Below are 17814 nucleotides of genomic sequence, written 5' to 3'. Positions count from 1 at the left end.
CCTTCTGCCGCTGCATTCATGTTGGATCTGAAGCACCCACAAGCCTTGAGAAAAAAGCCCCTCTCTGTCTCTGAAACCCCATCTGGCATTCAGGACGTTAGTCCTCCGGAGATTTTTCTGGAAGAGATAAGAGCTACAGAAGAACCACTCCCTTCTTATAACCCAGGACATGTTCATGACCTTTTAACTTCACTTTGAGCAGTGATTTCAAATGGGGAAGGATGTGATTCAAAGGCAAACCACTGTACCACTGTAATGCCGTTAGCTAAACATCTTTCTTTTTTTGGAAAGTCAAAGCAAAACCCAAAAAAACACTTTGAATTTCCGAAGCTGCATACTGAGCATTAGCCACATTTGGCTTGGCTTATGTGCTGTGAGTGTTCCAAGCTCCATCATGTACACAGCGGTGTCAACACGTCTGTATTTATTCAAGCAGCTGTGGGGCTCACCTTGCACTGCTACCAAATATGATGAAAGCCATGGCCTACCATCCCCAGCAGCTCCTCGCATCGATTTGTTTACTGACAAACATCAGCTATTTTCACCCTCTATCTTTTACACATCTTTCTACATCACTTGTTTTCTTGACAAGAGTGGATTAAACATTTACAAGTTTTACCTCACATCAATACAGGTGTGTGCTATTTGATGTGTTGTATAGATTTTTTTCAAGAAGGTGATACAAGGTTTAGTCAGTAGCTGTGGTCACACCAAAGGAAAACAATGCAATATTCTGTTTAGGAGCTGCAAGTTATGCATAATATTTTTATTTTTTGTTAATACATCCTTATAATCAGGGCTGGGCAATATGACTATATACTGTATATTGTCAATATGATTATGTCTATATATTTCTTTATATTGTTTCTATCACAATGTGGAAAACTGGTGTTCGAACTGCATCATTGCAATATTTATGTCATTTGGAAAACGCTTTATGTTCTGATCCTTGCATGTGGGAGCGAAGCCGGAGCAGAAGAGAAGATTTTGGCTATATCACCCAGTACTACTATACATTTTCACAAAATAAGGAAATATGCTATCACATACCTAGGGCCTGAGTTAAAATCTACATATAACGGATAAACATGTAAAGATATTAGATTTACAGTGATATAAAGCCAAATCACCTAGGGATGTCAACAGTTGAACGTAGATCAGTTATCCACACAGAATATTTTTGCCGCGTTGTGCACGTGGGTGGGGAGCAAGCGTGACGTGCGACAGTCCAAGGCAATCACCCAGTTAATGTGCCAAATGGTTGAGACCGATACACCTCCAATTAGTGGGATAAAGGGAAAGGGATTCACACAGCTAATTTGACACCTCAAGCCAGAGTATGTCAAATCACTGAGAACAAAAGAAAATGACAAAAGAAAGCTATATGACAACTACGTGTCACTTAGTCAACATTAATGCGCTGGGATATGCAGTCCATGTGGTTTCCACTCAGCCTCTCCCTCCGTCACACATCATTCAACTGTGCTGAGAAGCTGAGAGAATAAAAGACTAAAATAAACTACCTCTTGTATTTTATCTTATACTATGAATATAGTTCAATTTCATTTTTCTACAAGCTCACTCATGCATCTTAATTTCATTTCAGCCTGGTGCATTAACACAGTACTATATCTCTGTCATGACAGACGTGTTTGTGAGGATGAGGTTTTCATTGGCAGCTGTATGAATGGGTGTCTCTCGTAGGACAGTGGGACAGCACAGAAGAAGAATAGAGCCCAACATGGGTTGATGCCATCAGCGTAGTGCTCAGGGACGTTTCCTCACCCATGGAGACATTTATACATACACACACTTCAACAGGGCAGTGGACATGATGTAAGCCAGCTGGATCTTTGTGTCAAAAGCTTCAACTGAGACATTACACTTTGGTTTCTGCTGCGTGACCACTGGCATAAGAAACGTATCATCCTTTAGGATGAGCTTTAGGTCCCTAAACATTATGAAACATTCTTTTATTCAGAATCTGTTTATTAATATACATCAGTATAGCCTGAATAAGACTAGTTGGAATTACGCCTGCATAGCTGTGACCACTCTGTCCAAGCTCCAGCAGCTAGCAGACACAATCAAAGCACATGCCAATAAAGCACTGCTGTGGGACAGCTCCATTTGCTGAAGGAGAATGGGTTGAGATGGATTCTGATACTGCAGGCCTGATCACATTCATTGGCACGGAAATTAATCTTAGGCAATCTATCACAAGCAGACAGCTTTGGTAAGAGTGCACCCACAAAGCACTGGTTAGATTTTGTCATTTCAAGTGTCAAACATCTGGATTTTATCCAGATGGGATTTAAAACACTTTTGTTTGCACAGCATAAATCCGCCTTCATTGTCCAGATCATGTCTGATTGCTTCAATCCTTCTTTTCCACGCTAAATGTCAATCATTGGCAGCCCTAACACTTTTTTTTTCAATATTCAATTCTGATCGCTTCAAAACACATGAAAAGGCTAAGTGTACATGTGGGTATTGAGATCCAATTGCTTGTGCAACATTTGGCGGCGGTCAAGGCCGCATGTGACCACATGAATTGAAAACCATCCCAAATTTAACTAAAGACCCACTTGGTCAACTGTGCATGTAATGTAGCAAATCTTTCCTTCACAGATGAAAAGTCTGTTGATTTTCTGATGCCAAACTACTCAGACATGGTGCTTTAATTTAGACCCAAGGGGAGCTACCGTATAGACAGTTGTTGTGGCCAGCTGTGTAAAATGAGCATGAATGTGGATCCTTCTCTGGCATCTGTCAAAAGGGTTCCCAGAGATGCAATCAAATGCGAGCAGAGCAGCAAAATCCGTTGACAAGCAGTCAGTTGAGCCACACCGGAGAAACAATCTAGTGCCATGTGTGAACTGTAATCCTTCACACACAGTCGGTATGTTTCTGAATTGCAACATACGATGTCTAAACACGCCTACAGATGCCACTTTAAGTTGAGTTTGTTGTTTTCTTCCGAGTGGAAAGGACTCCAGTTCATCTTGTCTGACATATGGGATGCAGTACCCAGGGTAGTACTCTCTTGGTTACCCATCATCCCCTCCCCTTGGACTTGTTTAGCCACAGACCCAGCTGCTTACACACATACACACTCAGTGATTGTCCTGCCAGATGGTCGAGGCCAGATGACGTGGCCTCCCGAACTCTTAGCAACACTGAGGCACAATCTCTTACAATATGGCATACAAATAGGCCCACATACATGGCGTGTGTTTTCATAAGTTTCAGGAAAAGACAGAGAGCATCCTGAGGTAAATTTTTGATGTCCGGATATATACATAAAAGTGACTTGCCATGAAATCAATTTAAAACTGCAGACACAAAAGAATGGATACGCATTTGGTGGACCATGAAAACGTATCATTTTTGAGTGATCTCAAGAGAAGAAAAAAATCTGAAAGAAAGGGAAAGAGATCAGAGGCGAGAAAGCGAGGACAGAAAGGGAGAATCTGAACAATGGTGTCAAACTGAAGAACACTGGTCCAGTGATGGATAATGCCCTTTAACAATCAGAGCTTTTAAGGGGGATGGAGAGGAGGTGCTTCGTGTTGGCAGTGCCAGGGCCCGTACCAGCTAGTGTCAGCCTCAGCCACAGAGACAAATGACTGAGACACTGCACTTATATATGTGTACAGCTCACAAATGAACAGCAGAGGAACAAATTCATACATATTCTCAATACGGTGTGGCATGCACAGTCAGCAGTGCCTACACAATGAGAATATACTGTACATACACATGGATGCTAATCAGCTAAAATCAAATAGTTTCCACTTCACTGTAGATGCTAGGAGGCAAAGGAAGAGAGGCAGGAGGGAGAAATGATACAAAAATAAATTATATTTTCCCACTTGATTTTGACAGTCTGACATCAGGATTTATGATGATCAGAAAGTTAAGTTATATATTTTATTCATATAATATTTCTGACATCAGTCGATTTAAATGAGAAAAAATAGCAATGAAGGGTAGTGTTTTAGCATCTTTCAGCTATTTTTTATTGTTTCACTTTAATGCTAGCCCAGATATAGGGTTAAGACCCAGATATATTCCTCGTGGGTTGGTGGACACCAACACAGAACTAAAAGGGAGGTAAATATTGGATTTACATTCTACAGGTTGGTGTAATCAGGATTGTGAACTAATGTCGTATTGGCTGGATGTGCAAAGAAAAGTGCCTGCTATCAATTTACTATATCAAGGTTAAATACTTCCATGTTTAATTTGCATTTTAATTAAGGTTAAGATTAAGATTAAGATTCACTGTAACAGCGTTTTGTCCAATAAATGTAAACCAATGTTTACATACCAGTGAATACACCATGCTAGGAAGAGTGGGCAGCACATGTCTGTGCCTTGGGAGCAGTGGGGGCTTAGGTGCCTTGCTTAATGGCCGCCCGATTCCTAACCTCCATAAGCATGTATGATGAATAGCATTTGTGTATATAATGTGTAAAATAAACAGCTCCCCCCATGTAAGTTAGGGAGTGTGTGAATGAGCTACAAGTCAGTTCCATATTACCCAAAATAATACTTTTTTTTTTTTAATGAAAGTATAACAAACCTTTTAAAATATTTACCTCTACAATTTTAAAGTCAACAAGAATGGCACTCAGAGAAGGCAGACTGCTGCCAAGGCCAACGATGCATTCACCTGCTCCTTGGATGGGCCCATTAGTCGTGAATACACTCTTCTGACTGTTGTGTGTTCATGAGCGAGATGTGATGTGGAAACAACATTCAAGAACATGGGGTATTTTATGTTTTGCCCTTTATAGTATTTGCGTGACAAACAGCAAAGAAAAACTGATCAGGTGAGCCATGACATGACTTTTCCCAGTGTGAAACACATTTTCCAATTATTCTGACACCACATGAATGAACCCCAATGCCCTATCTCACATTATTAAGGAAAGTGAAAAATAATTTAATCTTTGCTACGGAATATAATAGGTCCTTCCTTTCACCAAGTTCAATTAAAATCAGGCCAGAAGTTGTTCCATAATCCTGCTGACAAACAGACACGAAACAGACTGAAATAAGACCATAACCTCCTTGGCGGATGTAACTAGATAATCTATGAGGCTATTTGTCTTGATCTGTAGGATCTTAGTGTCTGATGAAGCCAAAATTCATAAAACAAAAATTCTTTACTCCCTCTACTCATTTACAATCATTAATGCAAAAAGCATAGTGAGCTGTGCGGGCCAGATGAAGGGAATATCATTAAGTGCAAGCCCAGCTGTGTACATCTCACACAATCCTGCATTAACTCCATCATCCAGCTCATAATCCTTGGAAACAAAACCAGCTAATAAATATTCACAGGACTCCAGAGGGAAAAATCTAATTCTAATGATGCATGTTTTCATTATGGTTTGATTTGTGTTTTCAGAAACTTCTCTACAGAGTTAGTAACGAGCAAACAGAGAGGGGACTTAGATCTTTACCACTCTCAGCCAATACTGAGGAAGAGCACTCTGACTAACCCCACCAGGCTTGGACCAGATCAATGCAACCTGAAGCAGCCTGTTCCACCCTTAAGATTTGAAGGGTAGCGGCTTGATCCCCGAAGCAATTACAAAGGAAGCACATAGTGTATGAAATAAGTGATAACTGGCTCACACCAATATCATCCAATTTCCTTGATGGAAGCTCAAGTGTGACCTGCAGAAAGAATAAATCGAAACTAAAAATGGATCTACGGAGGACAATCTCTGGTCCTGTTCCGTCTATAGCTTTGTCAGCTGATTGCTTCTTCAGTTTTTATATCAAATGACATCATTGCTGAACCTCTTTTGACTTCGGAAGACTAGGATGGAAATCCAATTATCTTTGTTGTTTGGGCTTTCAGGGGCTTGTGGAGTGCAACTACAGTATGTGCACAACATTTTCAGAATTCTGATAAACCACTAGCCATCGGGTGCAGTAATTGTATATCAAATGTTCATAAATAATGTCCAATGCTGTTTTGTTGTATCAGTCCAATATATTGTCCACCCATAAAGAAACTGTAAAGTTACAGTAAAAGCCATTCAGTGTATTTGAATTATGTAACTGTCTCTTTGTATGATACTTTTTATAGTTGCTGGCTGAGCCAACATTACATCATATCAGTTCAGTTCAGTGTCACTATATTATTTGTTATGGTCTTCTTTTAAGTATCTTTCATTAAAAAAATAATTTAAAAAATAAAAAAAAATTGGGAACAGAGGAGCTTTGGAAGCTTGGAATAGGATGTTTTCAGGCCCCGGCAGGGGATAATGATGGTGATGAGTGTAGCCAGTGAGCAGGCTACTATTTATATTATATTAAGCAAATTATTATATATGCATTACCTCTGCTTTTTTAGTTTCAGGTTGTCAGTTGAAAACTAAGTTTATAAGGGGAATAAGTCATATGTAATTAAGTTAAAACGGTTACTTTGAAATGGTTTGAGAAACTTTGTGTGTTATGACTTTAATAACAGTAACATATATTGTGTAACAACACTGGCTTTTCTGAAAAATTCCTTTTATAACTGGGCTTTCTCAAGGTGTAAAGTTCCGAAGAGTCCAGCGAGACGACAAAGGTGACTCTTTCCATTCCAGTAATGTTATTTTCAAGAGATTTTAGTGGAAACGAACTCAAAAGAAATTGACATATCATTAACATAAGATTATATAAATATAATCTACAGACTTTATATGATTTAACTGATTATGTTAGAGGTGGGATTCCCCAGAGGCCACATGATACGATTTTATCTGCATACTTGAGTCACAATACAATATTATTGCAATCTTATGCATTTTGCGATATGGTGAGTATTGCAATACAATATATTGCAATATATGCAATATAACTGTTTAACTGCATTTTGTGTCCACACAATTTAATTTAATCAAGAATTGTTTTGTCAAATAAGAGAATTCTCAGTTCTGAATTGGGAGGTAGCCATGTATGTAAAGAGGAGACTTGTGGGAAGAGCCTGTTTTCATTGAGATAGCATGACGTCAGAGGTCACATAACCGCTTTGAAAATCACCAAAATATTTTTTTTTAAAAAGCCTAACTTTGCAGCGTTATTTCAGCAACTTACTGACATGATATCCTGATGCACGATGGTGCCTATAGATTCCTTAGATCTTCTAGTTTTAATATGATACCAGTACCAGTATATTCCTAAAAGGGAGACCACTTTAGTCTCTGAAAAAAAAAAAAAGTTGAAAATAATGGCCGTTGGAATGCTATATCGATACTTGGTGGCCATGAATCGATATAAGATTGCCACGCAAAATATTGCGATACTATGCTGTATCTATTTTTTCTCCCACCTCTAGTTTATGTGCATTATATTTTTTGTCTGAATAATCCAATATGCCTTTCTTTCTTCATCCATTAATCCCACCAGAGGGTATTACTGTGTCAACTTTCCCAGCAACCTCAGACCTTTGCCAGACAAAGTCTTTAGCACAGAGCAGAATTATGGCTTCACAGAGAGTGTGCAGCTTCTTTGGACAGACAAAGATATGAGGCTAAAAATGACAGCCTCAGGGCTCACAGGAGTGGTCACTTTGACTGAATGCAGTCAAGAGTTTATCTCGTCTCTAGCCCTTTCCTCTCTTCCTTGTGTTGAAGGCATACTTGATACTGGGAGGAAACATGCAAAGCTTAACAACACAGGAAAAATGACACTAGCCTTTTATGGTAAGACGCACACAACATATATGAAATAAAGACATAACAACAAATACATTGTAATTTGCTTTGCCATAGCTCCTCATGTGCTCTCTTCTAAAACTTTCCCTCCTATACATCTTACTTTTGAGTATTGATTGACCTAAAATTCAGAGCTTAGGTAACCCATATTGATTCACCTCATTAAAGTCCTCTTCATGAGTGTGGGTGGAGAAAGAGACTGAACACAACAACAAACTAATTACAAGAGAAAGTGCCAAAACCCTCTTTATATGCATTTCTTCTTGACAATGTCAGTTTTTAACCTACTATCTATGGAAATGCATTTATTGTAATGCTCTTGGCTAGTTCAAATGACTGTTTTTTAATCAGTTGTCAAGCCTAACATCTCAAATATACTGTTCTGTTGTTTTTATGGAAATGGCATACATGCAAAATTACCAATATGTCCTTTTAAACTACTTAAAATCCCCAATAAATGGCTGGTCAGACAACCGTGGTCCAAGACCAACCCACTATTTTTCTGGTTCTCCTAGCTTTCTATCCACAACTGCTGTTCTTTTCTCCTTACTTCACCCTGTGATGATGAAGGAACAGAGACCCAGACTGAGTCAGGACGGAACAGTCAGAGAGACAGATAGAGGGGGTCTGTTTTGCTGAGCAGGGGCCTGCTGCAGGCTGGGCCGCAGGTAATGGGGCCATAATGGGCTTTTAACACCCGCACAGCTGATGGTGGTGTTTGCCCTTCAGTGGAAAAGCAGTGCAAACAGGAAGTGCTGCATGGAGACATCCCCAGACGCTGGACAGGTCGGGATGAGTCATGACGCCTGCTGATGACAACTACACCAAAACAGGCTCCAATAAAGCACAGCTAACCTGCCCGTCATAAACCACTCACACTGTGCCAATTTGGTGGAAATTCATTTTCTTTTCTTTTGCCCGCGCCCTGAATCAACCTAATGGCGTTACATTAGTTCAGCCTTGGTGCACAGGTAAGAGGAAGGTTTTAAATGTATTCTAACAGCAATTTTCCCCCAGCAAGACTTAGAAACTGATAAGAAAATGGGATTTTTACACTCTATCAGCAGGCAGTGCTGACTGAGCAAAGACCCAGTTAAACATTAAGCATCAAATCTACACTGTGGTGCTCTGAAGCAGCATTTAGACCAATAACTATCAAACAAAACACACTATGATAGAGCTTTGATTTCCACTCACTAGGCTGACAAACCTTAATCAAGACAAACTTCTATTTAAGTTGAACCTCTATGCTTTTCTTTCACTTTCTTGTACACTTTTGTCATTTTCTAGATTAATCAATTTAAAACCAAGCTAATTACTTCTCTTCATGGTGTAAGTACAGCTCAATAATGTTCACTTTGAATGAAACTCTTTATAACACCAGAATGAGGGTGGCAGAAACTGCAGTCAGATCACGTTTTAGTCTGCTGCTTACCCTCCATTAGAGATCGGCACTTAAACCCGCACCCTGATTACCAAAGAGGTTATGTTTGTGGTTCAGTTTGTCAAAAAGATTTCAGAAAAACGACTTGCTCTTTTTAATGAAACTTGGTAGCCAAGGTTGGAGCTTAGCACCAGCCATTAGGCTTCAATGATCATTTGTATTTTCAGAACATCTAAGCATCGTTACTCAAGATCGCTATTGAACATATATGTGGACTGTTCACCAGCCGGCTGCTAAGATAAGTGTTGTTCATTTGCCGTAATGGAGACAAAGCTGGATGAGTTGGAAGTGCAGCTTTGCACCATGAATGTTAGCTGGTATACTTAACCAGCCCCTATGAGTGCATGCCCACCTAATGTAGCTACTGTTTACTGTCTCCCAGCAGCTACTGAGTAACTGGGAAGCAAGGGAGGCTCGGTGAAAGAGACGGCCAATTGGTTTTTAATTAAGGATTTGAAATTTACTCATCACTCGTGCTGATTAATGGGGCTCAGCCGGTGGAAATGCTGCTCCGCTGCGAACATATCATTGTTTATCAACCCTTCAATAATTGATTTCGGATCTGATTTCCAATTGGCACAAGCCTACCAGCAGAAATATTCAAGTGGCCGCCAGATTTGCTTCACTCAACAGCTAATAAAAAACAATGGTAAACTATTGATTGGTTGGTAGAATAAGGAATGCACCAGTCACAGATGCAGGTGGACAAAAAAGTTTCCAACCATGTAGCTTGGATCAAGAAAGAAACCATGACATTTTGGAGCAGAGCTGAATCATAAGGTGAATACAGCAATTATTTCTCACTTACACTGAGCGATAGGGCATTTGGCCTCAGCAGAAGTCTGCACTCTCCGAGTGTCCTTTTAGTTCACCCCTGTTTTCATCATGAGCTAAATCGGAGTAACAAATCTAAGGTCCACCAAGACACTTGTTTAAGAAATAATCAGCATCAAGCCATTTAATAACTTGAAAATTAAGCAAGCCTGGATACTAGTACTGTAACCTTTTTGACTTACATGCCAGATAATTTCACATCTCTGCTCGGTAACCATTTCCTCCCCAAAGGCTAAAAGTAAGTGTTTGTGTGGGTGGCTTCTTTGAAGTATCACTTGCGTCAGTGGTGGATCCTCTAAGTCTGCTCCATGCTGATCAATGGCAAGTGTTAAACACAGGGAACATCAATTAGCTGCAGGAGAAGGAGCGTATCAAGTAGCTAACAGATCAATCTGACGCAGCCTCTGCATGAGATGGCGTTCTTGCCAATAATAAAGTATCTGTGAGAACAACAAATCGCCACCAAGTTTCCCTTTGCACAAGGAGGCATGACTACATACTAAAACAAGCTGCTCTGACACGAAATCAATAGAGACACTCAAATTCAATCATGAATGCATGCACATACACACAAACAAACACACTGCAGCAGGGAGAAATTGGATTTGCATAATATTAGGTCAATATTGATCTTTCTTTGACAATCAGTTGGTTGGTGCATCCACCCTCTGATACAGTTTCAATGATTGTTGTATAATAATAATAATCAATACTACACAATCACATCATATGTATCCATGAATGTACTGGATTTTGATTGTTTAATTGTAGCATATATTTGTTTGTGGGCTCTCCTCCCCACTCACTGAATACTATAATCAGTAATATTGTTCAGTATAGATAGCCCAAAGTATACTGACTGAATTGACTGACTCTTATCACAGTGGTTTATGACATTTTTCTCATATAATATCTGTATATGTATGATATGACAAGGACTGTCTCTATCTTCTACCTCTGCATTAAACAATCATGTGATGAGGTTGCGTCTTACTCAGATCAGTTTTTTTACAAGTTGACAAGAGCCAGCGGGAAGCCTCAGAGACACTAATGGTTTCAATCAAAGTGGCAAAAGAAAAGAAAAAGACAATGAGGATGTTGTTATTACAGGAAAGTTCTTGTAAACTTGCAAGTTCTGTCAACCCTTGATTAAGATTTTCTGTTGTATTATTCTGTTGAATTATTCTACACCATCTATTATGCATGCAGTATGCATAAATTAGAAATATATAAATATATCCCAGCCAAAAGTCCAATCTGATATGATTTTGATTAGAATTAAATCAAATCGCTGCCTTATTAAAAAATAAGAAATAGCTCAGTATAATGGCATTTATCCTTATTTGTAAAAAACATCTTGCATTCAAATCAATCTTGTTAGTTTGTGCCAACAAACTCTGCCCTCATCTGCTGAGCTGCAGGATTACAACAGCCCTTTTTAACCCCTGTCACTACACGCCAAACATGTCACAATGAATGTGACAGAGGGGAAACTTCTGTAAGAGCACGCCTGGGAGGGAAAAAAACAACTTTTCTCATTATGAGGAACGGTTTGGCTTCCACAAACCACCATGTTTCATTCATCATGGTAACTGCTAACCTTTCACCAGCGACACTGCTCACTCCAAACAAATGTCACGCTGCAGGATTAGCAGCTTCGGAGCCAGGGTTGTGAAACAGAAGCCTTTCATTGTTAAAAAAGGAGATATTGAGCGAAGATAGCGGAGCTAAAGGAGCTACGGTCTCTTTGTAGATTTAAAGCTGTCATTCCAGGTTCTGCTGATTTCCTGATAAAATATTCAGTGTTTTCCACTGTGCTTTAAAACTCGGCTCAGAAACAAACACAAAATCCATATTGCATTGAGTGATGAACCTTTGTTGGACAGACAGTTGTGTTTGTGTGGTTGCATATTTATATTCACTGTGCATCAGTGCTCCTCTGCATTGAGCCTATACTTGCAGTAGAAGACCTCCTATTGATGGTGTTATTGCATGACGGTGGCATCCATTCTATAGTCTCTCAATAAGGGTGGATTTCCCTAATTATGATCAATACAAACTCCCTCTTACTCACTTATTAAAACAGTGTAAATGATTTAAACAAAGACATAGTTCACTTTCTGCGCATCTGTTCATTTTATTAGGGAAGTCTTATCAACTCTGGAAATTAAAATAATGTCATATACATGTAAATTAAAATAGGAGACGTGGTTTGACCCCTTACCAAAGACTTCATCTTGTGGTTCAGATTCTGCTACTGCTTCTGCTGCTGCTGTTTCCTGCTCTGCTTCGGGTTCAGGTGATGGAGCCTTTAATAGGAACACAAAAACAGATTGAAGAGGTGAGGTGCTGAGGTGTCATGGCAACAGAGCAATGACAGAGACAAACAGAGAGAGCACAAGAGAGAGAGGACGACGGGGATAGTTAAACCCATTTAGGCTTTTGCTCTTTATAATTACAGTGGCTTAATGGCCAGACCCATTTATTTACCATTCAGAGGAAGGTGCTACACTTTCATTCTTTCTGAATGGCATGCATTTCCCCATTTTGACTCAAATTCAAAAATCTATCAGATGTATTCATCTGAATTTGAAAGAGGAGTCAATCTGTAAAGCAAGCTTTTTAATGTTCCTAGTGATATACACTTGTTTATTTGTCATGCATATTTATTTGGGTTTGACATTGTTTTGAATGTTTTTGTACCCGTTGACTGGAAGAAAAAGCTCTTTGATTAATTTACTGGTCAAGTGTTACATCATCAAAACAAGCTCATTTCAGACCATTTCAGCATTCAACAGTCAAAGATGAAACAGCAATAAAAAGTGATATTATAAAATTAAATATACAAAAGTGCCAGGAGGAAAAACTACATTCAAACAGAATTTTAAAAGGGCATTTTAGATTCAAGTTTGGGTAATAAAAAATAAAAAAAAGGCGGTGGACTTGACATACTTATAAGATTTGGGGATTGATATAATATTTCAAAATTCAAATTTTCTATGTTTATGTCCTCTTATATGCTCAAACTAATATCTGCTCGGGTTGATATTTCTGTTTATAAATAAAATTATGCTTTTGGAATAATGTTTATATATGTCTCAAAGGACAGAGCCAATAATCAGTCTTACAATATCCGTACTCAAAACCGAGTGATAGCTGTTGTTGGAATCTGACTAACTTGTCTATTGTGTTAGCTTGGACCAGATCTCTGAATGTCTTTTTTAGATGTGGATCTTGATACAAATTCTGTGACCTAATTTAAATGTTTTGCATTTTGATCACATCTGTTTGAAATCTGGTTAGTTGCTAGAAAGGAAACCCAAATAATCTTTTCCAGCAGGCGATTGTCTATTAACCCACAGGAACACCAGCGATCTCTGCTGGCTGTAGTGGATTCAGTTCTAATGTGAAGTACAGTGAAGATATTCATTCATCCATTTATTATCCTTAACTGCTTATCTGCATCCCAGCTGACATTGGGCAAGAGGCGGATTACACCCTGGACAGGTCACCAGACTATTGCAGGGCTGACACATAGAGACAGACAACCATTCATGCTCTCATACACACCTACGGATAATTAAGAGTCACCAATTAAACCTAGGCTGCATGTTTTTGGACTGTGGGAGGAAGCCGGAGGACCCGGTGAGAACCCACGCTGACTCGGGGAGAACATGCAAACTCCACACAGAAGAGCCGCAGGCCAGAGTCGAACCTCTTGCTGTGAGGCTAGAATGCTAATCACTACACCACCGTGTAGCACTGTGAAGATATTGGTGTTAAACTAGACGATGGAAGCTTCCTTAAGCACCAAACATGTCTCACCAGAACGAGGTTAGGGCTTAGAAACACTTCAAAGTAAGCTCCTTTGGGGTCCCTCTCATCACAAGATATCTAAATAAAAATGGGTTCTATGGGAACCAATGAGTCTCCCCTTTACACACATGCCCACTTTAGGCTAATTCTATGACCATGCCAGTCTTTGCATACAGTATAAATGCATTACTCTGTGCTATTTTAAAATGGTGTATTTGAATATTTCTGCATACTGGGGCTGCTAAACAGTCTTTGAATTGCATAAATTGGGTATGACTGGAAAGTTGAGACTTTACATTCTATTAGTCCAATTGCATTCATGTGTGATGATGTTAGTCCCAATTGTAGTCATTTCGTTGTAGTGGAACGATTTTTTTGAAACTTGACCTATTGGTATAAAATAGACTGTTGTGACCTCTAGGATAACTATGAAACTTTACAACCACAAACTAGAGACATGGGGCATTCAGAGGATGTATGGCTTTCCTAAGTATATTGACAAAAAGGGGCAAATTCCAGAATAATGCTCACCAACCAATTGCCTCTCCAAATGTCAAAAGATACTGATACTAAAGCACCACATGGGTTTTTCCATGGTCTTAGTGTCTTTATGAACATTTCAATCAATTGTCTAGTGGTACACAAAATTTAAAAAAATTGCCACCAAATCTGTGTAACAAATGGTATCAACCCAAAAAAACAATGGCCATCGTATACTGTTATCATAATTAAAAACACACATTAAAAATTGGACAAAGCACCTAAACAAAACTCAACTTTTTTTCAGATTTATAACTAGAATAACTTAGGACATAGTACTGCATCTCAAATGAATCTTGAGGTTCCCAGATTTCAGATGATATATATGTATATATATATATATATATATATATACATACACGTGTTGTATCAACTGTTGACATGCTATCTCCCCCTAAAGACAAAAGATGGGTGTACGGTTGGTCTCAAAGGGTTAAAAATCCTTTCTTTTTTCTTTCTGTTGATGTACTTAGTGGGTATATTTTACAGCGCTGTGGCTACAGCCGGAAATGTTATCTTTTGCAGCTGACACTGACAGGAAGTTAATATTGGGGAAACAAAGATAATTTTTTATCTTTGAATGAAATGAATGTCTTATCAGGCATACCAGATATACAGAAGTATTGATGCAGCTGTACCATCCTGTCAGCTCAGGTCAGATTCAGGCTGTTACATGAAGTCATAATTTAAAGATTGTTCAAGATGGATTGACCAACATGTACAGGCACTTCTGAGTCACTGGGTTAGACACATTAATCTCTCCTGCTACTCATTTTTAAAACTAACAAGCCCTATGTCATGTTCATTTCTCTCTATACGTATTCACAACAAGTAAAGTTACTTGTTTCTATTTAGTGGTTCCGACTGAACTAAATATCTGCATTTGCTAATCCTCACGTCTGATAAATCCTCTTACAGATTTCTCCCTCCTCCCTGATGACAATGTGCACTCATATCCGCAGCTTCCACTTCCGAGTGGGTTTGCCAACACAGGGAATAAACACAGGCGTTCAAAAACTGTGGGCACACTGCTCACCATCACACGAGCATGCAGAGAAGTGCAACTGTGACACAGTCCTGTGAGTTGAGGCGAGGAGGACGAGTGTGGTGAGCAAGCACTTACCCATGCAAAACATATAAAAGGCCAACCAAGTGCCTCGCTTTTGAAATGTTATTTGGCCATTCAATCTGTAAACAAATTATGTAAATGTGGTTTGTCATGAAGAGATTCAATTAACAAGGCTCAAAACTGAATGCAGATTTAATTACATTAAAACAAATTAATATCTTCAAAGAGCTCAATGTTAAGTTCAAAGATATGTATATGGTGATTATAATCTTAAAGCCCTCCAGGCACATTTTAAAGTGTGTCGAAATATTCTGCTGTGATTAATATTTTGTATTGTATACACAAAAAAAGTAAATAAATAGTCTGAAAGGTGGGCTGGAAGCATCTACTATTTCTCTCTCTTTTGTTTTTGCTTGTTTCTTTTTTACCTTTGTCAATTCTGTATTTTATTGCACTTTTTGCACTTTTATGTGAAGCACTTTGGTGCGGCTCAGCTGTCTGTAAATGCGCTATATAAATAAATTTGACTTGACTTGACTCTCTCAGTGAGAAATTCTAGATCCGCTGCATCCAAGTAAGGTAAGGTGAAGTATTTGCCATTTTTATCTTTATACCCATCTCTATATCTTATCTAAATCCAAATTTTCACTTTCAGCAAGTACAGGATCTGAGCTGTGACATCTGTGGAGAAACAGATGTCCAGGGCTCACCAAATGTAAAGCAGCAAGGGAGCAAGAGACACATATTTTGCACTCAGATTTTTGTGCATCGATAAAGCATACATTATCACTACATTCCTACAGTCTGGCACATCAACATGTTTCCCATCATTAAAGCACTCAGTATTCAACATACACCCACATATCCACACATACAGGCACAGCTATCTTATCTCTCTCTCCAGACTTGCACTTTTTGTAAAAGCAGAACATTAGCAATGCCTACAAATCCACAGTCCAGCAGCTGAGCGGGGGGAGATTATATGTTTACTGAATTGATATCATTGGCATTTTCAACAATATCAGTGAGAGATATTTCAAAGGAAGTATAGCAAATTTCTAGAATAATACTTGGGAGAAATCAATATGCATTCACAATACAATTATGCATTTGAGAAATCGAGAGAGAAGACATTGAAATCAAGGTAAAGACTGACCACTCCAAAAGACAGACATTAGGCACCTATCATCCTGACAATGTGAAGGACAACCATACACAGAAACAACATGAGCTGAAGTTAGCACAACAAGCTAGCGTGCTAGCAGGTGAGTCATCAAACTATGGAAAGCCCAAAGGAACCAGCAAAAGACCTGCCACTGGTTCCTGGTCCTCTACAACAGCAACAGAAAGTTGTGCATATGACAAGAGTGGTGTGCTGGCATTGCTCCACCACTGTAGGCTATGTGAATGGAAACGCATCCAACATGCTAAAGCACATTCGACCTCATCATCCAGCTGATCACAGAATGAGGAAAAAGTAAGTCAGAGTCTAACTGCTTTCAAGCAGCCTTTAAACTGCTGTCAGAAGTTTAATATGAAAACTGAATATTAATATAAATATTATATAAATATAATATTTAATATGAAAGGAAAAATATTTTCCTTTGCAAATCCAGGGTTATCATCTAGACAAAATCTTAAAAGCCTTAAAGGCCTCCTGTGGCTTGTTATGGTTGCTAACGTATGGTTGGACAGTGGTGAGTCTAGGGAAGGCTTTCAGTATACAATATCTATCACCTGTAAAAAAATATTACACTATTGTCTTCCAATGTATCTGGCCCTCATTGTTAACAAATGAGGTTTTAGGTGGATGAGAAAAAATATGTGGTCCACTTTTCCTAAGTGGGCCTGAGTAGCAGTTTGATGCTGCTACAGCTACAGCCCATGAGCTGAAGTTGACAGCATGACTTCACACAGGTCACCACTGGTGGCTTATTAAATATAGACCTTGTTAAGCAGTGCTTCCCTATTGGTTGGTGCTGGAGACAGTGAAGCATCACCTGACCCTATAGGGCATGTAATGGAGATCAGCTCAAATAAGATCACAACATGTAATGATGCATGTTTTCCTGGGAGCTTCCAGTTATTCTCTGCCTTACCCTGGCGGCCTTTTAGCTTGTTAATTGCACCATTTCCAGGTTTCATTCAGGCGGCAACCTCCGTGTGTGAGGAGGGAGGCAAACCAGGATGTGCCTTAAGCCTGTATTCTACCAAAAATTCCAGCAGGGGGTGCTAAGTGTGGGTGCAAAAACATTTCTGTCCATTCATTTCAATGCAAAATGAGAAAACTTCTCACTTGATTTATTACCTCAGAATTTTTTTTAGGACAACACTATGGTTTCAATCACAAGTAAAAATCTTCTTCAAGACACAGCAACATGTCAATA

The 17814-nt window shown here is 39.0% G+C and overlaps 1 protein-coding gene across 2 annotated transcripts in view; it reads right to left on the bottom strand.

Annotated features, from left to right (window-relative positions):
• The window catches only part of LOC131975865 (myelin basic protein-like), a 46812-nt gene that overhangs the window by 7293 nt on the left and 21705 nt on the right, over window positions 1–17814 (bottom strand). For both annotated transcript variants that reach the window (XM_059338665.1, XM_059338664.1), the window contains exon 3: window positions 12227–12311. In XM_059338665.1, the coding sequence (XP_059194648.1) occupies window positions 12227–12311 (85 nt within the window). The remainder of the gene's footprint in view (window positions 1–12226; window positions 12312–17814) is intronic.

The sequence above is a fragment of the Centropristis striata genome, chromosome 8, assembly GCF_030273125.1.
Source record: "Centropristis striata isolate RG_2023a ecotype Rhode Island chromosome 8, C.striata_1.0, whole genome shotgun sequence".
Taxonomy (NCBI): Eukaryota; Metazoa; Chordata; class Actinopteri; order Perciformes; family Serranidae; genus Centropristis; species Centropristis striata.
The sequence above is the reverse complement of the archived record's forward strand: the minus strand, read 5'-3'. Positions and strand labels throughout refer to the sequence as shown.